The sequence below is a fragment of the Mauremys mutica genome, chromosome 20 (assembly GCF_020497125.1).
Source record: "Mauremys mutica isolate MM-2020 ecotype Southern chromosome 20, ASM2049712v1, whole genome shotgun sequence".
NCBI lineage: Eukaryota > Metazoa > Chordata > Testudines > Geoemydidae > Mauremys > Mauremys mutica.
This window is the reverse complement of record NC_059091.1, coordinates 1,891,073-1,918,291: the sequence shown is the minus strand read 5'-3', so window position 1 is coordinate 1,918,291 and position 27,219 is coordinate 1,891,073. Positions and strand designations below refer to the sequence as shown.

Here is a 27,219-nt window from a genome sequence, read left to right as displayed (position 1 = left end):
TCTGATGTGCAAACAGTTTATAGCAGACTCAGAGAAACCCACACGCTCATCTCCACCTCTGGAGCAGAAGCGCTCGCGCACCAAGGACTGGGCTTTACTGCGGGGATGACAGCTGGGCAAGAGGCAAAGCCTGAATCTGATGGAGGTGGCGCTACCTGAGCAGGGGGGAGACACTCTGGACAATCCGAGACCCCGAGTAAAGAGAAGGGCCAGGCCAGTTTCATTACACCCAGAGCACGAGATCTACAGAATACAGGCAGGTCAGTTTCTAAACACAGTGTCTCTAACAAACACTTGGGTGTCAGTCTCCATTAGGGAGGAAGTGGGGACGGGGGTGTAAGTGTTGATGAGACAGGGTCTGGAGATCTCACCCCGGATTTAAACAGATCCCCTGGCTGCTTAGCGTTCTTTTAGCAGTCAGGAAGAACTGCTGATGGCAGCGCAGTGAAGTCACTGGACAACACACACAAGCAATAGCTCCTGTGTGCCCAGGTACACGTAGTTACTGGCCCCTCTGACGGCACATTGTGCTGAGACGGAGCTTGCAGGAATCGTAAGCAACCGCCGCTCTTTCGCGGCACTCACGTCTCCTGCCAGCAGCGGCCACTCTCGCCACATTTGCTGCACGTCAGACGTGGACTTGGTTTAAAGTGACTGACTAGGGAATATGGGTTTTAGTGGCTGTGCAAGTGCCCAGCTGCGCCCCAGCATTTCCGGGAAGGGGCTTTATAAAGCTTAGCAGACTCTCTGCTTGCCCTGGTGTGCTCTTCGACCCCCGCAGCATTCTCCCCCTTTCCCAGACGGGGAGAGAGGCAGAGAAGGGCCTTGCCTCATGGGCACCCACAGAGACTCCCGACTGCTGTTCTAACTGCGGCTTGGGGTGGGGGGTCACAGCTGCTCTGTTGCAGACAATTCTTTCCCCACTGTTACAACAAGATAGTGTTAAAGACAGAGAAATACAATCCCTGACCACGGTATTGTTAGAGCCTGTGCAAAGCCCCTCCCCAAACAGTCAAGGGGAGAAAGAGGAAGGGCCCTGTCCAGGAATTCACAATCCCACTCTGATGAAACAAGGCAGCAGCAGCCGCCCCAGTGCCAGGCAGTGCAGGGATGAGGTTCCGTAAGGGAACCGGGGCTTCAGGAGGGATCTGAGGGAGGAAAGGGAGACCGGGGCAGGGGAGCCGACAGGCCAGCTGCAATAAAGGCCACGTGGCACTAGGAGCAGTTTGCTGACATTTCTGATCGCAGCCCCACGTGACCCCCACGTAGGGAGAGTCACAATTAAGGGCCGGCCCAAGTCCAGCCTGCAGAACGCTTCCATCTGAAACGTACAGACGAAAGGGCGGATCTAAGCAGAGAGGCCTGCCCGGGCAAACACCCGCTGGGACCGTGCTCGGAGACGATTCTACTTGCCGGGACACCCTGTGTGATGGGGAGCAGAAAGGGGAAACCCCCTGTCCCCAGGGGCCTGGCCCTACAGAGCCAGCGTGTCTTTGATGAGCCGCCGCATGGTGGTGGTGACGGAGGAGCCGAGGGAGTCGGTGATCTGGTAGGAGATCTTGTAGAGGTAGGGCTGCACGTCCTTCAGGCCCGTGTCGAAGACGTTGTCCACCTCCGACTGCGTGGGCATTTTGGGCAGGTACTCGTGCCTGTTCATCACCTCCACGATGTTGATAATCTTCTCGCACAGTTTCTCTCCCACCTTCTCCCGGCAGATCTGCCGCTCCTGCTCGTTGGCCAGGTTCACCACGTTGACCTTGATGGTCCACACCTCCCAGGGGATGCACTCATCCGAGAAGGGCCAGCGCGACTTCTTCTTCTGGTAGAACTCCAGGGAGATCTGCCCGATGCCGTCGCTGCCTGAGCATCGGAGGGCGTCCTGCGGAGAGAGCACCAGGCACAGCCGAGGTTAAGGGGCTTAGGGACACTGGAGCAAGGGCCATTTGGCCAAACCACGACAGACAGTCCCCGGCTCTGTCCTGGACAAACCCCTATGGAATTAAGATAATTCAATACAGTTTAAGTTAAATCTTACAGAATTAGGTTTAATCCATTGGGGCCCACTGTATTTAAAATGCAGTGCTTTGTGCGTTATTGTAGGGTTGGGCGTAGGGACTTAGTTAATGGAAACGTTGGGAACTGCTAAGGACTTTGAGACAATGCATGTAAAGTGGATTTCCTAGGACAAACCTGAGGGGTGAGAAGGATGCAAACGGCCCACTCTGAGTCCACCCTTTTGAAGCTGCGCCCTGGGGAGAGAAGCCAATTGTCTGGATCAAAGACCCCTGAACTGTATAAAGGGCAGAGGGGGCCTGTTCTGAACTCGTGACTACAAAGGAAACGCCTTGGAGGGGTGTGGAAGGACTGCCCCTGCCAGAGCCACCTGAGAGATGCGTGTGTGTAAAATGTGTTTTCTTTGTAGTGCCTCTTGACTAAAGTAGGTTTGCACAGGAAGTGCTGGGTGGTGCCGTCCCACCGTTAAGCATCTCTGCAGAGAAAGCCAGCAGGTGTGGGCAGCCTCTCTGCTGGGAATAACACCGTGAAGGCAGGCTGGAAGTACCCCATCCAAGACAGGCGATGGCCGGGGCCTGGACACCTGAGAGCAGGTGCCCTTGCTGGGCCATGGAGGAGGAACTACAGCTGCAGTTTTCCTGAGCTGTGACAGACCCCACTTAGCATTGACAGAGCCCCTGGCAAACACCAGTGATATGCAAATATCAGCTCTAGTGATCTCTGCTACTCAGCTGGCCCTGCCACCAGTGTCTGAACACCTCATGTACCCCCCCCCCCCAACAGCCTTCTACAGCAGAACAGTCTGGGTGGGAAACTGAGGCACAGTGAGGCTAAGTGACTTGCCCATGGTCACACATTGACTGTGGCAGAGCAGGGACCTGAGCCCAGGTCTCCCAAGTTGCAGGCCAGCTCCTGACCACTAGGCCATTCCTCCTGTCGTCAGAGAGGAGGAAGTTCAGACCCAGAGCTGCAGCACCACGTAACTCAATTCTGCCAGAGAACCCAGAATCCCGAATAGCAGGAGGGCTCTTCCACAGACAATAAAAGCAGGTAAAACTCACGAGGCCAGCACAGCAGTGCCAAAAGCAGCCGCTACGTCTTACAAACATGAACCCACGAGCCCCCTGGCACTGTCTGGTGGAGAACGCGAAGGAAGTATCTGGTAAAATGTCTAACTTGCCCCAGTGAGGGAACTGGCCAGCAGGACCGCTGGGTTTCATTGCTGGATGTATCGCTAATGCATTATGTGACTTTGACAGGTCACATCCTCTCCTTGTCCTCAGATCCTCCAGCTGTAAAACAGAGAAACTAACCTTCCGTGAGGGTCCATTAAACCGTGTACCATGCTCCCAGGTCACGGACGTAAGCCAAATATCTTCTTTGTCTTAGTCCAATGTTCAGAGCTCGTGACTACAAAGGAAACGCCTTGGAGGGGCGTGGAAGGACTGCTCCTTGGCCTGGCAGAACAGAGCTCAGCGCGTGAAACTGCTGCTGTCCAGGAGCCGTTTCCAGTTACTGGAGCTCTGCTCTTCAGGGCCTGGAGACGCTGTTAATTTTCAGCAGTTTGAGATTCTCTCTCAGAAGCCCAGCCAGATAAAGTCATTATGCTGAGCAGTCTCGACGTTAGCAGCCTCGTCCAGAGCTAACGAGACTTTTTAAAATATTAAATCGAACCGCAAAGCTGACGACTGACCTCATCACTGCAAGTTAGGGCTAGCTGGAAACAAATGGCTGCTGGTGGCGCGTCCATCATAAAAACAGGGCAAATCAAACGAAATGTGGAAACACTTCTACAGGGGGGTTGAGAGGCACAGTCGCTCACGTGGACTAGACACGCTTGGGAAAAGGAACACAGCTCCTTGCCGGGTGGGCACCATGCAGTTTGCGAATCCCCAAACCCCCAGCTCGTCCCAGCTGCCTATGGCAATGACTCCAGCATTGCTAAGTCGGGGCAGCCCAGGAGCAGAAAACATAAAGGGACATTTAAATTTTGTGCTTTGCAACCTTCATCGCTTTCCTTGATTATTAAGGAGGATTGCAAGTTCCTAGGGCTGGAAATCCGGGATGGGGCTGCCAAACTGGACACTCTACAGATGATAAAGTATTTGAACAGTGATGACATCCAATCTCTCCACAACCCAGATATTACTGCTTCCCGTGACCTTTTCAGCAGGATTTAGGACACCGTGGTTCATAATGCAGAAAACTCAAGGGATGATTTGTTCCCTAAATCTCCCTAGTTAAAATTCACAGCAACATATGTCTTGGATTTAATTCCACAGAAACCCTGTCACAATCTGACCATCCCCAACATAGCCTCTAAATTAGCTGGAGCACGAATTGCATTGAACAGGCATTGCGAGATGGACAGTATCTAGGCCCCGCTGCATTACACACCGCGAGCTTTGAGCAATAGGCAGAGGGTGTCGGGCAAGGCGCCGCAGAGAGAGAGCCGGAGCAGCGTGCTGAGATGTGCCTCTCCAAATGGTACTAGGGCCACAGGATGCTGAACTGCCAGAGCTTCATGTCTCCTGCCACTAACTCTCTATGGCCGCGGAGTCAATGTATCCAGACCTCATCCGTCCACAGAGCCACTGCCTCTCTACCTAGAGCTACAAAATTCTCCTTTCCACCCTGTGACGACTCCGATGATGCCCTCTGTGAAGAAGGCTGCATAGCCCCAAAGTGCAGGATGCTGGGTTCATTCCCAGCCCTTTGCAATGGAGTATTTTCCTACCCCACGTGACTTTGCACTTAGTGTCTTTTCCCCAGAGAATTTCCAAGCACGTCACCTCACCACACCCATCGCTGGGGTTAGCTGGTTTGCAGAGGAAGAATGCAATGCACTGAGGACGTGTCTTCATTACAGAGTTAACCAGCGTGATCGGCACCTGAGTGTGGGCACCAGGTTAGCCCAACCGAGGAGCGAGCGTCCCCCCCGCAATCTCTTTTGCGTTTCTGTGTCCTCACTGGTTCTGCGCTCGCCCTGGGACGTATCCCAGGGTTCCCTGTGCTGAGACTCTAGGATTCCTTCCCAGTCCAAGTGAGGGAGACCTTGTCTGTCCTTTGGGGTGGAATTGTGGAAGGGCGCTGGAGGACTATCAGCACTCGAGCTATTCAGCCTGCATCCCTACTGCAGAATGAGCAGGTCCCAGCCAGGGCTCTAACCCACCCTCCCAGCTGGGTCAGCTTGCCCAGGCTTAACACACCTCCAGACCTGGGGCAGAGGCTCTTCTGGGTGGATGGCAGCTGGCTTGGTTAAAACCCGGGGGAGAGCCTAGGTTAACCGTGGAGCGAAGACGCATGCTGGGAGGTTAAGGCCAAAACCTCTCATGTGGAGTACCTGCCTTTCAATGCCTTGGGTCCGATTCATAGCAGGGCTACGGGCCTGCAGCTCCACCAACCCCTATTGGGATTTCTGGTCTGCACATCCTCTGAGAAGTCAGCCAGGGTGGCCCCAAGCTCTTTACCTTGAATTCCCCGACGGCCTTTCTCAGCGCTCGGTCCAGCTCCTCGGAGGAGACCCTGGCGTAGGTGAAGTCAATGAAGTCGCAATCGATGTCCTGCGTCCCCACTGTCCCGATGGAGTAGGTCCCCTCCTTCTTGTAGTGGAACTTGCCGGTGCTGCGGTGGAGGAGGATGGTGTGGAGCACGGCAAGCATGGCCTCCTCGATCTGGCGGCCCTCCACCGAGACCTCCAGCACCTCGGCGCGGCAGTTCATGGCAGTCTGCGCCCGCGAGGCCGATGTTTCCAGCTGGGGCGGCAGAGTGGTCCTCTCCCTGTAACCAAGCAACACGTCAGCACACTGTGACCGTGGGACAGACTGCGGCAGCGGAGAGGAGGGTGGGACTGGGGTTATGGCATCGGCCTGGGAAATCTGGGCTCAAGTTCTCAGCTCTGCCACTGACTATGGGACCTTGGCCAAGTCACTTCGCCTCCCCAGGCCCCACTTCCCCAGCTGTACAATGGAGAGAAGAACCCTCCTGTTCTCCTGCCCATACGGAGAGAGTGAACTCTTCTGGGCTGGAAGAGTTTTCAGCGTGGCAGGACTCTGTTGGGACGTCCAGGCACGGCCGTGCCACTGATTGTCACCAGAGCAGAACAGCCAGGGTCAGTCATTTGCTCACAAGCAGGGTGTGTCAATTGGTGCAAACAGGGCCCCAGGAATCATGTGATCTGAATTCCATTTCGGACTCAGCCACAGACTTGCTTGGTGGCCACGGGCAAGGCCCGGCCTCCCTGTTCCTCAGCTCACTGCTCTGCAACAGGAGGGTAACCCTCAGCCACACAGTGCACGGCGCATGCTGACACTTGACAGAGGCAACACTACATTGTCACCTTTCATTGGAACTTATTAATAAAGCCTTGCACCGCTACAGCACCTTTCATCACAGGATCTCAGCAGGCTTGCAACCATGAACTAAGCCGCTCAACCCGCTGTGTGCTAGGCAATTTCCCCAGCTGTGAAACGGGGATGAGGCACAGAGACGTGAGGAACTCAGGCTCACATAGCAAGAAAGGAAAAAAGCTCTGAATAAACGGAGCCCTCACTCCCATGCTCTAACCATTACAACACACTGCCTCGGGATGCCTGCTTGAACATGTATTTTTGCAGTTATTCTCAATAAAGAATATTTTTACCGTGGGGGAATACTTTTTTTTTCTTTTGTAGAAAGCATTATAATCCCGCAGGTCAGGGGACTAAATGAATGGCAACGGACCATGATAAGGTCCCGTCCTTTGGTCTCACATGCCCAGGGTGTGACCGAAACAACCTCGGGATCTTCCAAGTCTTGCAAAACATGGCAGAGATCTCCGGAGATGTGTCAGCTTGACGTTAAACCTGCGGGGGAACTGGGGATTGGGGTAGGAGGCTATTTCTGCTGTGGAAAGCCAAAGCAATCAGCCTCACAACCCCATTTGTAAAAGAAGTCTGTCTGTAATGACGGCAGAGACTGCCCCCTAGCGATTCCAATTTAAGGTGACACAAACACCCTTCTCTTATTTAAAAAAGGGGCGAAGGAGATCCGAGAGGCCCTGGGTACTCCAGACCAAACAACATTTCATGCTACCACCCCCTCCCAGAAAGACGATTTCGTAACCCGGCTCAGCTAGCACCTGGAAAGTCGGTTTTTACAACCAGCTTGTGAGTTGTCCACAGACTGGCGACGACATGCAGAGCCAGACTGAAGCCGTTTAAAAAAACACCCCGTGTCTGCATTAGCAAGAGGAGACCGATTCTTTAGATCAGGGTTATAGGAAACTGCGTCTCCTCTTAAGCAGCGGTGATGGCTGATGAATGATCCACTAGTCTGAAGAGAGTTAAGAAAGCTTAGCACCCGCCGTAGCGAGGTGCCCTAGACAGACACTGTGGTCGTGGGTGTTCAGGAGACTCTGCTGTGACGGGTGTAGACAGGCGTTGCGAGCTGGGCCCTGTCTAGGTGAGGTGGTTTCTCAGGTACAGTTGTAATGCACAGCAGGTCACGTGTATTGACCCACGAAGGAGGAGAGAGAACTGGGCCAGGAAAAGCCCCTCCCCTAGGCCCTGGGGCTACAGGTAAGTGATCAACACTGGAATTTTGTCTGGTTTGCTCCCTGGCTTCTGACACCAGGGAGACGTCCCTTCGCCCTTGTGTGCCTCAGTTTCCCCACCACATGACAGGCGCGTACAGACCCGCCTCTGGGAGGAGAAGGGTGGAGCCCGCCAGGATGCGTCCAGGGGCCTGAGACGGGCAGTGTGATCACCACTTCGGGGTGCTCCCAAGTCACGGTGGGAACCCCGCCCCCCATCTCCTCCCAGGGTCACCACGGGATCCTCACACCCGCTGCAGACCAGCGAGAGCAACTCACTGGCCCTGCCTCCTGCCGCGAACCCAGGCGTCCGGGCCCCGCCTTCCCCCACGAGGGGATTCCTGGGAACTGGGGAGACAAGTTCCTGCGTCACGGGATCCCGCTCACAGGGCCCGTCCGGAGCAGGGGGAGATCGCTGGGGAATGGGGAGATGGGGGGGGCCGGCCAGAGCGGGGGGGGAATGGGGAGGGGGGGGCCCGGGGGAGGGAGATGGGGGGACCCAGCCGGAGCGGGGGGGGGGTCTCCCGGGGGGGCCCAAGCCGGGCCAGGGGGGGAGTTGGGGGCCTGGCCGGGGGGGGGAAGCTGGGGGGGCCCGGCCGGGAGTCTCCCGGGGAGCGGGGGGGGGGCCGGGCCGGCCCACCTGCCTCCCCCCGACTCACCTGCCTCCGACGCTGGCCGCGGCCCCGCCTCCGCCTGGACTGAACCACCCCCGCCCGGCACAGGGGGAGGCGAGACCCTGGAACGTCCCATCCCAGGGAATGGGGAGCGTGGAATAGACCATCTGCGACTGGCAAACCATCGGTCTTCCTCTGAATCCCGCCAGGCCCCCCTTTTCCCTTAAAGGAGTGGGGGAAACAGCATTTTATTTTTGTTTCTTTTTATTTATGTTCGAACCCCCCAAACAAAACAAACTTGTTAACGAATCCCCCCTCTCCAGCTCCGACTTGGTCTGTTCCGAAAAAGAACAACCACAGAGCTGGCCCTGAGGGCGCCAACGAGCGCCCCGCTTCCTAGGCCGGGCGGCAGCGTTGGCTCTCGGCTGCCCCCTGGCTTGGCGGACTCCCCGGCGGAGATACGGCAGCTGCAAAGGTGTGCAGAGCCCAGGCCGCTCCACGTGGGTTTCTCCCCCTTGGTGAACTGGGGGTAACCTTGGTTTGCACCGGGCTGGCGCTGCAGCCCCCGGAAAGTCCTGGCTCAGACTCAGAAATCCCCGAGTTTGGCTGGCGAGCAGGAGGTTTCGATAACAGCCTTGGCCCGGGCTGTGCATTCCCGGGGGTTCCTCCCACCACAAAATCTTTAATTCCTGGGGACTCCAGGACAGTCCTGGAGGGTTGGCAATGGCAGCCCTACCTGGGTCACAGTTCCTGTCTTTTCTCTAAAAAGAACAGGAGTACTTGTGGCACCTTAAAGACTAACAAATTTATTGAAGCATGAGCTTTCGTGAGCTACAGCTCACTTCTTCGGATGCAACCCTGAGGCCTAGACACTTCCTTTGAAAGCAAGCTGAGCCCCGGGAACAGCCGCTCGAAAAGGGACCCTGGCGGCTCCGGTCTGCACCGCCGACTGGGCCGTGGGGCTAAGGTGGGCTAGTCCCTGCCTGTCCTGGGGCACCGCGCTGCACCCCGGAAGTGGCCAGCAGGTCTGGCTCCTGGGGGGGGGGCACAGGCCTTTGTGCGTTGCCCGAGCACTGGCTCCACACTCCCATTGGCCAGGAACCCGGAACCCCCTCCTGCACCCCAGAGCCCCTCCTGCACCCCAGAGCCCGCACCCCCAGCCCAGAGCCTCCTGCAACCCAGAGCCCACACCCTGAGCCCAGAGCCCCCCCAAACCCAGACCACCCTCCACCCCAGAGCCCACACCCCCAGCCCAGAGCCTCCTGCAACCCAGAGCCCACACCCTGAGCCCAGAGCCCCCCCAAACCCGGACCACCCTCCACCCCAGAGCCCACACCCCCAGCCCAGAGCCCCCGCCTGCAACCCAGAGCCTGCACCACAGCCCAGAGCCCCCCAAGCCTGGAGTCCCCTCCTGCACCCCAGAGCCTGCACCCTGAGCCCAGAGCCCCCCTTGCACACCAGAGCCCCTCCTGCAACCCAGAGCCTGCACCCCAAACCCAGAGCCCCTCCTGCACCCCAGAGCCTGCACCCCCAGCCCAGAGCCCCCAAGCCTGGAGTCCCCTCCTGCACTCCAGAGCCCGCGCCCAGAGCCCTCACACCCCCCACACTCCAATCCCCAGCCCAGAGCCCCCCCCACACACACCCTGAACCCCTCATCCCTGGGCCAATCCCAGAGCCCTCATCCCCTCCTGCCTCAACGCACAGCCCCCTCCCACATTCCGAATTCCTCAGCCCCACCGCTCAGTCTGGAGCCCCCTCACACACCCCAAACCCCTCATCCCCAGCCAGAGGCCTCATCCCCTCCTGCACCCCAACTCCCTGCTCCAGCCGGAGCCCCCTCCCGCACCCTGAACCCCTCATTTCTGTTCCCATCCCAGAGCCCGCACCCCCTCCCACACCCCAACCCCAACCCCAACCCCCTGCCCCAGACCAGCGCAAGTGAGTGAGGCTGGGGAAGAGTGGGAAGCAGGGCCTCAGGGAAGGGCGGGGCTGGGGTGTTCAGTTTGGTGTGATTAGAAAGTTGGCCACCCTAGCTGAGAGTCACATGAATCCAGGAGCTGGGGCTGTAGGAAATACACCAAATATTCCCAGCATTAGCAACCCTGGACATTATTTATACAGGGCCTCAGATGACACCCCACACCTGCTCCAAGGAAATAAAAGCACAAACTGTTTGAAAAATACAGGGCAGCTTAATGTTTAGAGGGAGATGTTCTGTCTTTTGCTCTTTAAACAACGCCGTGAAGAAACCCCACTGCCACAGTCCATCCCAAGCAACCCGGCTCACCAAACCTGTCACACCGAGCCCCACACACTCTGCTGTTCTGGGGCTTCAGCAAGCCAGAGAGCACCACTAACAGGCTCACAGATCATTGAACGGGGCACTAGCCTGTTCCTAAACACTACAGAAGAGTGCAGGGCAGACTCCTACATTTGCATCCAAGCCAGGCTGTTACAAAGCTGCCCTGAGGAGGAGGGAACCAAGTTTCGTTCGACCTGGGGCCTCACTCAAGCAAGACTCCTACTGAAACCAGCAGGAGCTTTGCCTGGGGTGAGGCCTTTGCTGAGTCCATTCTCTCTCCCCCTAGCAGAGTGCAGGTCCAGAGTCGCTGTGCGTCTGAGCCGGGACAGCCCTGGTAGCGTGTCAAATATTCTCCCTGGTCCTCCTCAAACTGGGTGTCATCTCTCACTGGCTCTGCTGGGCAGATAGCACCAGGAAGGGCTTATGCCGTCACTGTCCTGCCAGGCTATTTATACGTGGTGCCTGAATGGGCTATTCCTAGCACTGAGCTCTGGGCTGCCCGTCGGTGAGGTCATTCCGCTGGGAACCCTCCCATCCCGCCGGGAAGCTCTGTCTTAGGGTGTGATCCAGGGAAGGGATGTCGGGGACGGGTGAGAGCCCCAGACTCGCTCTTCCTCCCCTGCTGCTGTGTCATTACATCAGAGTTACTTCTTTTTATTTTTTTACACTGAGGAGGAAGGTTGATTCTGTGAATAAAGCACCCCCCGGGAGCCAGGACTCCTGGGTTCTAGCCCCAGTTCTGGGAGTGGGGTCCACTGGTTAGCACAGGGAGAACTGGAGCCAGGAGACCCACATTCTGTTTTTGCCTCGACCAGGGACTTGTAGGACCTATGGCAAATTGTTTCACTGCTCTGCGTGCCTCAGTTTCCCCACAGGGCAGGGAATAACTGGGTGGTATTTCTCAAGCGCGTTAAGATCATTCAGTGGAAGGAGCCAGTTTTAAAGGGCGGTTGCTTGCAGGGTTCGGTTCTTATAGTTGCAGGGAGGAAGAACTTGACTGGAGTATATATGAGCGAGCTTTGGACACAGCTCCCTAGGGGTCAGCGAGCAGCCTGGGGCCCCGTGGGATGGGGGCGCCTGTAGGATCGGAGACGGGGCCCCTGCAGGGGCAGTGTGGCCAGCTGTCCTTCCCAATGCGGCACAGTCCACGCCAGGCATTAGGGGACCCTGAGTCTGATGCTCTGCTGCGCCCCTTGGATTATTTACACTAGTGCCGAGTGGGTGTGAGTTGCTGGCACTTTGCACAGGCCCAGCTAACGGCACAAGGCGCAGAGCAATGGCAAAGGGGCCTCAGTGAGCTGGGGACCTAGGGAGAGCCCCAGGGTCTGGCTGTGGCCAGCAGCAGCCGCAGCACAGGATCCTCTTTCCGTTCACTACGGCTGCGCCCGGAGCAGGGTCGCTGACAATGACCAGGCGTCCTGCTCCGCCAGCCCCTGGCAGGCGCAAGAGCTCAAAGCCAATGAGATCAGCACCCGGCGGTTAGACACTGGCGGGGGTGCGCTCCCCTCAGACCATGCAGCCCTATGGCCTGGTTCCCCCCGCACCCCACCCAGCCATTTACAGAGGGGGCTGCCCAGGCCGGGCGGCGCAGAGGCAGGGCTGGGGGTTGGAAGCTGACAGGCTGTTGGCCCGCGCGCTGCTGAGCGCCCCTGGAAGAATGCTGCTGGCCTGTATAAATAGCCCTGGGGTGAGGAGAGCCCGGGTTTGACAAGTGCCAGGGGATGGATTTCACTGGGGTGCTGCCAAGGCCGAAGGAATTCGGGGGCCGTCGCCGCAGGGCGCGCTGCCCTGGCTGGGAAGGGGACAGGCCCTGCCCTGGGCTGGGCTGGAGGAGAGTCCGGGACAGGCCCCCCAGCAGGGAGCTGCCAGCGAGGGGGCCGAGGTGCTTTGCTGGTGGCTCACTGAAGGCAGAGATCTGGACTCGCTCGCCCCCATCACCACCATAGCAGCATTAGTGCATTTACCCACCCGTCTCCCTTGGGCAATTTTCCAGCCTGCCCTATTTGCCATTGTTGCACGACCCTCCCTGTCACGATAAAACTAGTGAGCGGTTTTACGACCCCCCCGGCACGCCCCCGTCACAAGTGGGTAGCTGATTACTCCCTGTGAGGTGGATCCGTATTAGCCCCGTTTTAGAGATGGGGATACCGAGGCACACAGCGACTTTAAAAGAGTCGGCTAAGGTCACAGAATGAGAGAGGTTGTCAGCGCTGGGCCTAGAACGCAGATCTCCTGATGCCAGCTCCCTGGGCCCAACCCATCCCCTACATCCCAAGCGTCCTGCTTGTGTTACTGGTTGGCACAATGGGCCCTGATCCTTGACTATCACCATCCGGTGTTAGAGTTCCCACCCTCCCTGGGCGGCCGCCACTGGGGGGCGACAGTCACACACGCTGGAGAAGGTCTGGCAGCTTTTTCACTTGTGGGCAAAAGCCCTGGAGGTGACGGTCTCAGTTCAATTCCCATCTCTACCACAGACTCCCTGTGTGCCGTGGGTTTGTAAAATGGGTCTGAGTCCTTTTCTCCAGCCCTTTGGGGCGCGAGTTCTGCGGGGCAGGGCTCTGTCCGGGACCATCGTTACCCTGTGCCAGGTGCAGCCCTGCTCCCAGGAGACACAGCCCAGATCCCAAGCAGCAGAGCACAGGCGCCGGCGTCGTTTCCCAACTCCCGGGGCTTTAAGGAGGCAGAAGGAAAACGTCTCGCTCATGCTGTATTGGGACGTTTGGCAGGTTGCAGCCGGGCTGGATAAGAGCGACTCATATTTGCTTCTGAAAGTATTTTCCAAAGGTACCAACCCAGGCTACAGCTGTCCTGGCCTCACGCATGCCTGCCATAGCCTGGAGCCCTGGTGCCCGGGGAAGCAGCACGGTGATCGATTATAGTGTCAGGAGCACGGACCAAAATACCAACCTGCTGATTGCATCATTTTAACATGACCTGCCTCTGTTAGGACACTCGAAATGCAGCCAGGCCCTGGCCACCACCGACCCTGGGCTGCAAGCCAAGGCCCCAGCCCTGCCCCAGTGGCCATGAGCTGCAGGTGCAGGATCAGGCCCTCGGGGGCACAGGGTGAGTCACAAGCCACGACTGACTGGGGACAGCCCGTGGTGACCAGCCGGTTGCAACGCAGAGAGCGGAAGGAGAAAGAACAATGCTGTGCAGACGCAGACACGGAGAGCTGATATTTCACACCGCGGGCAGAGCACGTGGGGGGAACAAGGGCCATTTCCCCGACTCCCTCCCCTACCAATCGAATCCTGGAGAAACAGAGGGGCGAGGGAGTGCTGAGCCCCCACCCCACAGCCTGTACTGGGGCCCCAGGGCTGCGATCCACTCAGCCCCCCCAGCCCAATTGGTGCTTAAACACCTGGACAGCAGTGGGGGCTGAATCTCTTTGCTGACTTGGGGCCAGCGCGTGGGGGCTGCTCAGCCACTGGCCAGATGCTGCAGGGCTTGGACGTGAGGCCTTGCAAACGCTGCATGGTGATAGATCCTGCCCTGCCCACCTTGCAGCCAGCAGCCCGGCCTGCCCGGCTCCTGCTGGAGCCAGGCCCCGGTCACTGATACTAAAGGGCCCAGCCAGAGGCGGGCAGCAAGCTGGTGCGAGTGAAATGCCAGCAAGGGCTGACCCGGCACACAAACCCCGCTGATTTCGGGGGAGCCGCAGCAGCACTCTGCTCCCCCAGCCTGGCCGGGGAAAAGCAGCGCTCGGAGTCAGGTGTACAGGGCAGAGCACGCCAAGGCCTGAGCTGGGCGGTGAGGGGAGAGAGGGGTCATGAACCCAGCCCCAGAGGCAGACAGCAGAGCTGAGGGTAAACAGCAGCTGCCCGTGCGGGGCCCATAGCAGGGGTGACTGAGCAATGGGTTTTGCCAGAGCGGGGCGGGCACAGCCTGCTCCCAGATGCACTGGATTCAATGCAGTTATTCTGGATTGCACTGGGTCTAGCTGAGATCAGAATCTGGCCCTGACCCCGGCGCGATCGGGGGTGACTCTGGATTCAGCCCAGCGAGTAGGAGTTCCTCTCCTTTCACACTAGTGACTTAGCTGCCCCTGCTGGTTCCGGCACGCTGGCGCCCTCCAGGGGCAGAGCTGGTTACAATAGGCCAGGTGGGGATTGCCTCTGCTCCTGGGTCCCACCCACAAACGAGTGAGAGCACAGCATAGCCTCCCCAGGCAGGAGAGCACCCCTGGGTGCAGGCCATGCAGAGAGGCTTTGCCCTGCATGGGGTCCAAGGGCTCCATTTGCCCCCCCCCCAGCGGGCACAGGGAGACTCCCCAAGCCAAAGCACAGTGACACCCGATTCACCCCTGCCTGATGCAGCCGTTGGCACGCATCCCACGCTCCCTTGGCATGGGTGGCAGTGACGACACAAGGCCCAGGGCAGGACAGACTCAGCCCCGGGTATTTCTACAAATCCCAGTTCCCCAGCACTTGGCTGGTGCCACCTGAGCTCATTAAACCCAAACAAACGATTTCAAACCAAGTCTGCTTCCCGCCCATCAGTCACTTGCTTTGGGGCTTTTCGCTGCCCCAGGACAAGGAGAGACTCTCCTCACGCTTGGTGGAGGACAGGACAGCCCTGCTGCCTGGCCACCCCCAGCCCGGGGGGCAACCTGCGAGTCCAAACAGCAGCTCTGCGCTTTGGTGCTCGGTGTATGTGCTTAGCTAGCGAGGTGCTCATGGGGACGGAGAGACAGACGGACACGGGGCACGTGTGGGGACAGACACAGGGCATGCGTGGGGACCGACAGACAGACACAGAGGCACACATGGGCTAGACAGATACTGGAACAGACAGACAGACACAGGGTCTGTGTGGGGAGTCGGGGACAGACAGACAGACAGACACAGGGTCTGTGTGGGGAGCCGGGGACAGACAGACAGACAGACACAGGGTCTGTGTGGGGAGTCGGGGACAGACAGACAGACAGACACAGGGTCTGTGTGGGGAGTTGGGGACAGACAGACAGACAGACACAGAGGCTGTGTGGGGAGCCGGGGACAGACAGACAGACAGACACAGGGGCTGTGTGGGGAGTCGGGGACAGACAGACAGACACAGGGTCTGTGTGGGGAGTTGGGGACAGACAGACACAGGGTCTGTGTGGGGAGTTGGGGACAGACAGACAGACAGACACAGGGTCTGTGTGGGGAGCCGGGGACAGACAGACAGACAGACACAGGGTCTGTGTGGGGAGTTGGGGACAGACAGACAGACAGACACAGGGTCTGTGTGGGGAGTTGGGGACAGTCACAGGGTCTGTGTGGGGAGTCGGGGACAGACAGACAGACAGACACAGGGTCTGTGTGGGGAGTCGGGGACAGACAGACAGACAGACACAGGGTCTGTGTGGGGAGTTGGGGACAGACAGACAGACAGACACAGGGGCTGTGTGGGGAGCCGGGGACAGACAGACAGACAGACACAGGGGCTGTGTGGGGAGTCGGGGACAGACAGACAGACACAGGGTCTATGTGGGGAGTTGGGGACAGACAGACACAGGGTCTGTGTGGGGAGTTGGGGACCGACAGTCACAGGGTCTGTGTGGGGAGTCGGGGACAGACAGACAGACGGACACAGGGTCTGTGTGGGGAGTCGGGGACCGACAGTCATATGGTCTGTGTGGGGAGCCGGGGACAGACAGACAGACAGACACAGGGTCTGTGTGGGGAGTTGGGGACAGTCACAGGGTCTGTGTGGGGAGTCGGGGACAGACAGACAGACAGACACAGGCTCTGTGTGGGGAGTCGGGGACAGACAGACAGACAGACACAGGGTCTGTGTGGGGAGCCGGGGATAGACAGACAGACAGACACAGGGTCTGTGTGGGGAGTCGGGGACAGACAGACAGACAGACACAGGGTCTGTGTGGGGAGTTGGGGACAGACAGACAGACACAGGATCTGTGTGGGGAGTTGGGGACAGACAGACAGACAGACACAGGGTCTGTGTGGGGAGTTGGGGACAGACAGACACAGGGTCTGTGTGGGGAGTCGGGGACAGACAGACAGACAGACACAGGCTCTGTGTGGGGAGTCGGGGACAGACAGACAGACAGACACAGGGTCTGTGTGGGGAGCCGGGGACAGACAGACAGACAGACACAGGGTCTGTGTGGGGAGCCGGGGACAGACAGACAGACAGACACAGGGTCTGTGTGGGGAGTTGGGGACAGACAGACAGACACAGGGTCTGTGTGGGGAGTTGGGGACAGACAGACAGACAGACACAGGGTCTGTGTGGGGAGTTGGGGACAGACAGTCACAGGGTCTGTGTGGGGATTCGGGGACAGACAGACAGACAGACACAGGGTCTGTGTGGGGAGTCGGGGACAGACAGACAGACAGACACAGGGTCTGTGTGGGGAGCCGGGGACAGACAGACAGACAGACACAGGGTCTGTGTGGGGAGCCGGGGACAGACAGACAGACAGACACAGGCTCTGTGTGGGGAGTCGGGGACAGACAGACAGACACAGGGGCTGTGTGGGGACAGACATGATTTTAGTTCAATGCAGAAAACACCCCCCTGCACCTCCTATTTTGCACTCGCCTAAGAAAGCAGGTTTTGGCCTGCACGACCCTGCAGCCGCCCTTCTCACCAGGCCGGTCGGTTCTATTTCAGATCTGGACCTGGCTCTCCTGGAGCATGGCCCAGCCGGGCCTGGTCTCTGCAGCGTCCGGCCAGCATGGGGCTATTTTTACTGCAGGGTGAGGTCAGCAAGATTCAGGTCATTCCCCAGGGGCCACCCGAGACCCAGCCCCAGCGAGTTCCCGCAGGGCTGCCCAGGTACCCCTCAGCGACCCGAGCAGCACGACAAAGGCAGGGCTGAGCCCCAGAACCCCTTCCAGTACAAATCGAGCCCTGGCTAAGGCGGCCTGTCTCCCTGCCCTAGCTCACTGCAAGGGCTGCTCATGGCTTCTAGGCAAGTGAGCAATTCACGACTGTAGGACCTACAGAAAGGTGAAGGGAGTGGGGGTTGATTGGGTCACAGGCAGAAAGTGTCAGTTCCACATGTAGAGCCCACTTCAGAGGTAACAGTGCAATGAACTGGCAACCACTGTCTGGATGGAGTCAGGCTACCCTGATGTGTGTCATAAGGCCTATACTGCTACCAGCACATAGGGATTCTCCTTCAGCTTGAGGCCTGTGCATTTTTGGTGCAAGAGGATCCAAGCAGCTCCTGATTTATGTGAGATTGAGCAAATCTCCATGCATAGCCCTGTAATGCCAGTCTTTCTGGCTCAGGGTGGGAGCAGGTCTTTTTTCCAGAACAGCATGTACGGAAAAAGGACACTCGTCCGCCTCTTATGCCCAGGAGCAGCGGGCTCCCTGACTCCTCTCCCTCGCTCTGCCCTGCAGCTGCTTTATTTGTTAAAGTCGCGGTTTACAATTTAATTTATAGCCAGGTCAAGGCTAAATATATCGTCAGCAGCAATCATGGCATTGCTGAGTAGCCCTGTGTGGAACGCGCTGGCTCAGGGGCAGTGCCAGGCCCGGCCTGGTGCATGGCTGTTGGAGGGTAATTGAATTAACGGTGCTCTGGCCTGTGGCTATTTAGTGCTTGTCCCTGGAGCAGGCAAAGGAGGCCGGGCGGGCGTGAGCTCGCTGGAACGTCACCGCTTCCCACGAGCTTTCTCCTGAGCGCCCCCTACGGTTCACTGGTGGCTCTGGCATCCCCTTACCTGCTGTCCTGTCTCGGGGCGTGAGACACGCGTCTGCCCAGCACACCCCAGACTCCAAAGGGGTCCCACTGCCTGATAGACAGTATCACAGCTGCAGCGAGAGCCTCCACCAGCAGCAGAGGCGCATTGTCCCCATGAATTATTGTAGGGCCTGGTGGGAGGGAGCCCGGGGCCCGAGGTGCTGGACAGACCCAGAATGCAGTCGCTCCTGGCTCCACGGCGCTGCCAGGCTCGCAAGGCAGGAAGGGCTGAAATCCCTAGTTTAAAGGGGGGATGGAAACACTGATTTCAGTGGGGGGTCAGTGCCTAAATACCTTTAAAAGTCTGACCCCACGTGACCTGTCTGAGGCCAGCCAGCAGCGCAGCGTCAGGAACAGAACCCGGGTCTCCTGCCCCAGCACCCCCCTGGCCTCTGGCTGCTTGTGCCCCCTGAGGGCAGAGCACCTCGCGTCACCGCCTGGCTGTCCCTCGCACAGCTCACAGCCCGGTACCTGGAGCGCTCCCCTCCGGCTTTGGCAGCATGTCACACCCTTTGCCCCGGTGCGAGTGGCTGCACAAGGTGCAGGGCCATGGCAGAGCCTCCCCCAGCAATCCTCAGGCAGCCCTAATTAGTGAGTGACAAGCAGCTCACCAAGGAAAGTGAGCAAGTGCAAACGAGGTTGGAGGAGTCAGGGCTGTGCAGCTCAGAGCATTTCAAGATGGCTGCAGAAATCCGAGCCCTGCAGCTGTTGCAGACCTTGTGATGTAGGGAGGCTGGGACGGGATTTAGTGCCAGTGGATTTAGCTCCACACATACCCCTAGGGAGGAAGCAATTGTTAGTTACCAGGGAGCCCCTGGGAGTCGGGTGCCGGGCGAAGGCTCCTGAGGAAACAGCATCCCTGGCGATCCAGAGTGGGGCCTTTAACCTTCCTGCACGAGGCAAAGCCCTCGTCAGCGGACAGCAGTGGGCCGCAGGGGCCGGTGCACCGTAGAAAGGAGCGTGTGTGAAATACGAATTTATTTAGTCACCTAATCGGGACGCCTGGGTTCCTGCCTCAGTTGGCAGCCGTGCGCAGGCCCTTCACTTCCGGGCCTCACCTCCTCTCTCGGTAGGAAAGGGTTAAACACACACACACACACACACACACACACACACACACACACACACACACACACACACACACACACACACACACACACACACACACACACACACACACACACACGGTTAGTTACAGTGCTTGTGAACTGCTTTGAGATCCCTTGATGAAATGCCCTAGAGACGGCTCCTTTGGGGGCAGCGGCTATTGGGCAGGAGGCTTCCCACGGCTCTCAGAAAGGAAAGAGCAGAGAAGCTCCTGCCCTGTCGTAGGCCAAGCAGCGGCACGTTCTGGTCATGCCCCAGCCAGGCCTGCGTGTTGAGAAGCGCTCAAGGCTAAGCACGCAGGGCCCGGGAACACGAGCTGCTGGTAGCTGGGGCAGGCAGAACGGCCATGTGCTTCTTTGCCTTGAGAGCGTCGCCAGCCCGCCGCGCTTGGCCTCCTACCCACGGCAACAGAGCAGCAGCTCCGGGAGCTTCAGGCAGTGGCAGCCCCAGTTCTTTGTTAGGAGAAGGGTAGCGATGGGGGCGCTGCCCGGAGAACCCCCCTCTGCAGAGGTGTGACAGACGAAGGGTGTTTCCTTACCCCAGGCTGCCAACTGGGCACGGAGGGGAAATCTTAACTCCACTGAAGTCACTAGTGAGATTCCCTTGACAGCCGGAGGGCCAGGCCCCCCCCCAGGTTTTCTAACACTTGGCATCTGCAAGAGGGTTGGTCTGTGGAAGAGCCTGGCCTCCATTGCGGGGGCGGGCAGACCCAGGCCCAGGTGACCTGCCCAAGGAGCTGGTGAGAGAACCGGGAGTTGAACCCGCCGCCCACCCCTCGTTCCTCTGGCGGGTACGTGTCTTTCTCTGCGGGGGAGTGGTGGATCTACCCGCCCGCTTGGCACGCGAGGGGGGTGTAAGTCACCACAGTGGCTGGGAGCGACGGGAGGATTCCAGTTTGGTGGCATTTTTACACCCACTCCGTTCGGGTGCAATGCCAGCTCCACGCGCCAGGCAGCAGAGAACCCAGCCTGTAACAGGGTGACTCACCCAGCCTGGCATCATGGTATCCGTGCCTCAGTTCCCCCTCGGAGCTCAGCCGCCTCCCTCAGGCTAGCAGGGCAGTTTGAGGCTTTGACCCTCCAGTCCGCTCACCCCAGGGAACCTTAGCAGGCAGCCAGGGTCTGCTCCTGCCTCTCTGGGCCACTTCCTACCTTGTCTAGCCCCAGAGCCTGGCTGCCAGCATCCTCCCTGCAGCCCCTTTCTGCTGCAAACTTCCTGGCTTTACAATCACCCCCTGCCCCTGCCGGGATCCATCATGCCTGGCTTTCTCTCTCTCCCAGGTGCTGCCAGGTAACTGGCCTCTCAGGCCCAGGTTAACCCCTTCAGGCCTGTGTGGGGGACACTCCCCGTCACAGGTCCCTGGCCCTCCCCCTGGCTACACATTTCCTTCCCTCACCAGTGCTTGGGTCTTGCCACACAGGCCCGCCCTCGACTCCCCATCTCCAGCCCTCGGCCACTGACCCATGGGCACCCCCAGCCTCTCTCTTTCACAGTCCCCAGGGCTGTTCCCTGCTAGTGCCTGCTTCCCTGCCTGCATCTTCACCCGGCATCCGGCTGTTTGGGGCAGCCAGGGGCGGCTCCAGACCCCAGCAGGCCAGGCACGTGCTTGGGGCGGCATGCCGCGGGGGGCGCTCTGCCTGTTGCCGGGAGGGCGGCAGGCGGCTCCGGGGGACCTCTTGCAGATGTGCCTGCAGAAGGTCCGCTGGTCCCGCAGCTCCGGTGGAGCATCCGCAGGCACGTCTGCGGGAGGTCTGCCGGAGCCGCGGGACCGGTGACCGCCAGAGCACCCCCCCGCGGCGTGCCACCGTGCTTGGGGCGGCGAAATGGCTAGAGCCACCCCTGGGGGTAGTGCTTGTAGTGCCCAGACCAGGTAGAGAGCCATTAATGAGTCTGCTACAACCCTAGCTAATGGCCATGAGGCTTTTCGCTCACAGAATCATAGAAGATTAGGGCTGGAAGGGACCTCAGGAGGTGTCTAGTCCAACCCCCTGCTCAAAGCAGGACCAATCCACAGACAGATTTTTACCCCAGTTCCCTAAATGGCCCCCTCAAGGATTGAACTCACAGCCCTGGGTTTAGCAGGCTAATGCTCAAACCACTGAGCTATCCCTTCCCCCTCATGCTGTAGAGGCTCATGCATTTAGCTTCAGAGATGGCAGGTTCGATGCTGCCCACCGCCAACACGTGTCTATATAGCTGCATGGCGCAGGGTGTACAGAAGGGCCTGGATATTTAGTTACACCAGGCGTTATGTGTGTTTCGCTGCAGGTGTAAGTCTCTCAACAGATACGGATGCACTGAATGTGCGCATGCTATGGTGAAAGCAATACGTGTAGAGGAGTGCAGGGCTCCTCTGTTTGCATATGTGCATTTCCATGCAGCTGCATATCCTGTAAGGCCTGCGGGCAGGGCTGCATGTGCCAGCTAGCTGTGCGGGTAGAAAATAGAAGGCACAGGCTGTTCTTCACTGTTATTCTATCCCTGCCCTTCCAACCCCTTCTGTTCATTTTTGTTCCAGCCTGTCTCTGGTTATTAGGAGCCAAGATTCTCCCTCCCCACTGCACTGCACGAAACTGAAGTGCTCAGCAGCCGGAAAGTTGCATTCATGTCAAAATAGCTTCTCCGAGTCGCGAGCCCAAAGGCCGAGCAAGCTGTGCCTGCCTTTGGGGCAAGGAGATGGGCGATGCCCTGGCCCCTCCTGGGCGTGCCGGGCTGGAGGCGACAGACTAGAAAATAACGTTTGTTGCAGAAGCCAGCCCACTCCGCGCTGACCTGGGCCGGGTCGCGTGCAGCCGCCAGCGAGAACTAGCTCAGTGGAGGTTTCTGTGCTGGGCCCCCATGACTCATGCTCCCGGGATGGCACCAGAGGCTGGTGATTTGTCGCTCCCCCAGCCTTTCAGCACACGCAGCCGGAGCTCCACTGGAGTCAATGGGGCCGGACCCCAGCTGGCGTCAATCAGCCGGAGCTCCACTGGAGTCAATGGGGCCGGACCCCAGCTGGCGTCAATCAGCCGGAGCTCCACTGGAGTCAATGGGGCCGGACCCCCAGCGGGTGCAAACCAGCCCTGCTGCACTGGCTACACCATTTACAGTAGCTGAGCTTGTGGCCCATTGAGTGCCCGAGGGGTACGGTGCCAGATGCCCTGCAGGCTGCATCCGTCAGTCAGAGCTGCCGCTGTGTCAGGGGCTCCCTTCCCGCAGGGGTTCTAGCCCAGGGCTCTGCTCCTGCTTTCCCTGGGCTCTATCCCGGCTCGGACACTGAGCGAGGTGGCTAGTCCACAGGGACTAACAGTGGGATGCTCTGCAGCCGTACAAAGCAGGGCAAAAGGCACGTCCTTGGGCATGGCAGGTCTCCTCCCTTCTCTCTGTGCCTCCGCTCAAACTCAGGTCAGAGACTCCCTGCTGCAGCCAGATACTTCCCGCCAGCCAGCTGACAAGGAAGGGTGTAGAAATGAGCAGGGCCTTGCTGCTGTGAAGGCGCCTGCAGCGTTTATTTGTCACAGCAGCGCCTTGGTGGCCCAAGCCAGGGCCCCGTTGGGCTGAGTGCTGTTTGGCCAAGCAGTCCGGCCCCGCCCCGCGGAGCTCACAGTCCAGGCGTTAGACACGTTGCCGGAGGAGCAGGAGATGCTGCCACATGATTGCCTCAGGACCTGGTTCTCTGTGCCTCAGTTTCCCTCTTTGGGTGTCTTTGACCTCCACTCTCGCCAGGCTCTCTGCCAGCATCAGAGAGACCCACCCTCCCTTTCGGAGCGAGCAAGACATTGGCAAACCCAGCTCCTGTCCAGCAACCTCCCGCTGGGGCCCCAGGCTCAGGAGGCCAGGGGATTGTGTGGCTGGGCCAGCGGAAGGTGGGAGAGCTCACCTCACCTGCCAGCCACCTCAGCCCCTGGGCCAGGGACAGTCAGAGCAGGAGGGAGCCCAGCAGGCCATGGAGCTAAGGCCACGACCCCGTTTGCCATCAGGCAGAGGAGGGGATCATGGTCCTCCTGCCCCGGGCAGGGGCACGGAGAGGCGCTGGGGCGCGCGGCATGGAGCAGAACACCCAGCTGGCGGGAGCGGGTGGTGGAACAAGGCGCCGGCCTAGGAGGGGCCGCAGCCCAGATGCAATGGGAACTTTGACAGGCCGCAAAGCGCCAGCAAGGGGGCTCTTGTGTTCCCGGTGAACAAGGTTTTCCGAAACCCACGCAGTCAAGAACGCCCGGCATTCAGTCCTGGAAAACACACACTGGGATTCCACCGCGGCGGCTACGTCACATCCCCTTTGACTATTGTCGTTTGGGAAATTAACGATCAATACGAAACAGACCCGCCATTGTCTCCAGGCTGGTGAGAGGCCGGCTGTTTATTCCAGGCCATCTCAATGCTCCTGTTGTTTGGTGCGGGCCTTTGGTAGATTCATTAACATTTGTTCTATGGGCCAGTTATTCCCCTTGCAACATAAAGGGGTGGATGGGGGGTGAGGAGATGGCTTTTGTACATCGCTGGGTGTTCTTACAGCTCATGCGAGGGCAGCAAGATGGAGGCCAGTGGCAAATGGGGCCGGGGAGCATCCATCCAACATGCACTGCCTCTGCTTGGCGCACGCTGGAGGCTGGACCTGAGCGCACTGCAGTCAGACACAGCCCGTGCTGGGGGCCTGGGTGGAACTCCCCTCTATGCTCCCCATAAACATCTGCACAACTCACTCCTCCTCCTTTAGCCTCTCCTCACAACTGTCCTCGGCCCGGACTTGCCAATGGTTAGGGGCCACCAGCCAACTGGGGATCCTGCAGGCTAGTGGGCTGGCCAGTTTGTCTCCTCCTGTCCGTGGACATCCCCATCTGTCCCGTGGCCTGAGCGGAGATTGGAAGTGGGGGGCTTTTTGTTCTGGATTTGTACAGCCCCTTGCACATTGGGGCCCTGGCCCAGGCCTGAGGCTCCCAGGTGCTACGATAACACACGTAAAGAGCAATAATTGACACCACTTCAGTGCTACGCCAGCCAACGTCTTGGTCCTTCGCACGGGGTGATGGGAACGCTCTCTTAGCTCACGGCCACCGCTCCCCTCCCCGAGTGCGCTATCCAGGCCTAGAGAGAGAGCCCCACACGCCCTCCCTCTCCCACCCAGCCTGTTGTAGACACCTCCTGTGCACGGCCCAGGGGACCTGCTGCTAGGCAGTGTGGCTGGCGGAGGGCCCTCCGGCCCATCCAGGAAGCGAGCAATCAGGGTCATTCCCTCCTCCAGTAGGAGATGGTCCTGGTCTGGAGCAGAGAGCAGGCCCCAGAGCCCCAGCCCCGACGAATACCAGTCCCAGTGGCTCCCCGGGATGCTCCATTTTAGCCAGTCAGGATGCCAAGGCTGTCCCCAAGGGACCGATCTCAGCCGCCAGTGACAAAGAAACACAGCGGGGAGGAGGGGGACATTAAGGATAAAAATCCCAGATGGAGAAAGATTCCACAGCCTTGGAAAGGAGCTGTGCACCCTATGGCAGATCCGACGCAGCTGTCTCCCAGGAGACGCTAAAGATCACACTAATCCATTCCCTGGCATCTCTCAATGGCCACCATGCTCCGCTCCAGGTTAGAGGCCAGCATTGCCAACTCTGGCCTTTCTTTGTGCACCTAGCAATATTGCCTCTTTTCCTTCAGCCCCCACCTCCCGGAGTCAGGTGATTATGTGAGTGTCTCAGCTCCCATTCCTGAAGAGAGAACGTTTCTAGCTCACATGGTTGCAAAGAAAATCTTGAAAATGTGATTCCTGGAGCTCAAAACCCAGCAGGGAAATGACCAGACCCCAAATAAATTCATTCGTTAATTTTTAAGGGTTATGATTTTGAACATGGGTTCGCGCTGCTGAGAGGCGTTTCCCTCATTGGTTTTGCCAGCGAGGCAGTGCTGCTGCTGTTGAGTGGTTCGAGCAGTGCTCTGGCAGCCAGGACTCCTGGGTTCAACTCCTGGTTTTGCTGCATAACCTTAGGGAAGTCACATCATCTCTGTGTCCCTGACTGACTGCTGTAAAAGTCAGAGTAACCGCATTGAGTCTGAAAGAGTCACTCCGGATTGACACTGGCAGGAGAGAGGTCACTTGATCATTACCTGTTAGGTTCACTCCCTCTGGGGCACCTGGCATTGGCCACTGTCAGCAGACGGGATACTGGGCTGGATGGACCTTTGGTCTGACCCAGTACGGCCGTTCTTACATTCTTATTCTTCTGCCCAGTCCAGCAAATGGGCACAGGCCTGGAAAACCGGACTCCTGGGTTCCATCCCTAGCTCTGCCACGGACTTGCTGTGTGACCATAGTGCCTTCCCCTCTTTATGCTTCCATCTCCCCAGTGTAGAATGGTGATAATTGGCTGCACCCAGCCCTCCCGCCCCGCGCTAGGCACTGTACATGACTGACTTGGTGGACCATGGCAGTGCCGCCTAGGAGGACACACTGGTGCTGGGCACTGCACAAACCCAGAACACGACAGCCCTGGTCCAAAGGGCTTCCAACGGGCCCCTTTGCAGAATGCTCCCAGAACAGTGCGTAAAAACATGTTACTAACAATCCCCCGGGCGGAGAAGTGCTGGGACAATTCGCTGTCAAGGGTCAGATGCTGCTCCAGGAACTCCCTTGCAGCCCGTGGAGTCACTCTGGCTTTACCCTGCTGTAGTCGAGAGCAGGATTCGGCTCTTGCTTGGAGATCTCCACGGGAAAGGTGCAAAACGCCATTGCTTCATTGTGGAATTCTTTGTACTGGCCTGGCAGCAGGGACACCACCCCAAGCCCCGCCTATGGGGGGACCCTGCCCCCAGGAAGGGCGGAGCAGACATCTGAGCACGGGTGTAAATATTCCATGGCCATCTGGGCAGGCTGGCCCCGGGCATTCTCCTAAGAGTCCAGCTTCCACCCCAGTGCAGTATGGAGGGATCATGCCGGGGGCCGGGCGGGAATGTCACACCTCTACTTTCATCTTCGCCCTGCTGGGCTCCCAGGGGCCACGCAGCAGCCGCTTCAGCCCCAGGCTCAGGGACGGCAGGGAGTTTGTCAGCACCTGGTCTCTATTCACAGCTGCCCGGCTTTCACCCAGCGACCTCCCTGAGTAGCTGCGATTTCAGCCTGGGAGGCAGAGGGGGTACAACCAATCACCGCTCAGTGGGGAAATGGAGGCAGAGACTTGACCAAGGTCACAATGAAAATCTGTTGTAAAGCTAGAGAAAGAACCCAGGAGTCCTGGCTGGCTTCCGGCCGCCTGCTCTAACCCATTAGACTCCACCCCCCTCCCTGAGCTGGGATAGAACCCAGGAGCCCTGGTTCCCAGGCCCCTGCTCAGACCCACTAGACCCCCGTGTGCTGACTCCTGGTCCCCTTACTGTCACCAGCAATGCGCCTTTCCCAACTCACGGGTGAGAACCCAGGTGTCCTGATTGCTTAGGCACCTGCTCTTCCTGCTAAACCACTTCTAAAGCCAGCACCTTGCTCACTTTCTCCTCTACCTGCTTCCCGTTAACGGCTCCCTGGGCCCAGGATCAGCCGTGCCCCCCCACCATGCCCCTTGCCCAGGGAAGGTGACGAAGGGCTCCAGTATGGCTCGGACGTGTGTGTGTGTGGGGGGAGGGCTGGTTTACCCTCCCGCTGTCACCCCCCCACACCCACTCTGTTCTGCGGGAGCCTCAATGGAGTTACTGTCCATGTGCCGCTTGGCCCAGTCCAAGTCAGCAGCCCAGGATTCAGATGGAAAATTCCGTGCCCACGAAGCTCCCCGGCCGGCCCCAAGCAGCAGGATGCCTCAGGCCGCGATCGCAGGCCTCACTGCATCAAAGGAGGCCATTATTCCCAGGCTCGCTGCCGTGCCACGAGTGATGCAGTGCTGCCAGTCCAGCACACTTCAGCCCGCAGGCTCCCAGTTTTGTAAGGGGGGGGGGCACTTCACATGGC

At 58.8% G+C, this 27,219-nt stretch overlaps 1 protein-coding gene across 3 annotated transcripts; it reads right to left on the bottom strand.

The window, feature by feature from the left end:
• ATG101 (autophagy related 101) lies at positions 1–8,365 on the bottom strand. 3 transcript variants are annotated; one of them, XM_044995379.1, is made up of 3 exons: positions 8,245–8,365; positions 5,484–5,793; positions 1–1,879 (listed from the first exon to the last, which is right to left on the bottom strand). In XM_044995379.1, the coding sequence occupies exons 2-3, from the start codon at positions 5,733–5,735 to the stop codon at positions 1,475–1,477; spliced, it is 657 nt and encodes a 218-aa protein (XP_044851314.1). In that variant the 5' UTR covers positions 5,736–5,793; positions 8,245–8,365; the 3' UTR covers positions 1–1,474. The 3 variants fall into 3 exon arrangements, with proteins under 3 accessions (XP_044851314.1, XP_044851315.1, XP_044851316.1); XM_044995380.1 differs by having other exon boundaries at positions 8,249–8,269; XM_044995381.1 differs by lacking the exon at positions 8,245–8,365 and adding an exon at positions 7,865–7,886.
• Between the last annotated feature and the right edge of the window lie 18,854 nt (positions 8,366–27,219).

What these genes read in the sequence shown, in the direction of transcription:
- ATG101 (XM_044995379.1), bottom strand. Translation starts at nt 5,735, where the DNA reads ATGAACTGCCGCGCCGAGGTGCTGGAGGTCTCGGTGGAGGGCCGCCAG. An exon ending in AGGCCGTCGGGGAATTCAAG is followed by an intron (nt 1,880 to 5,483) that starts GTAAAGAGCTTG and finishes CTCTCTCCGCAG; the next exon opens with GACGCCCTCCGATGCTCAGG.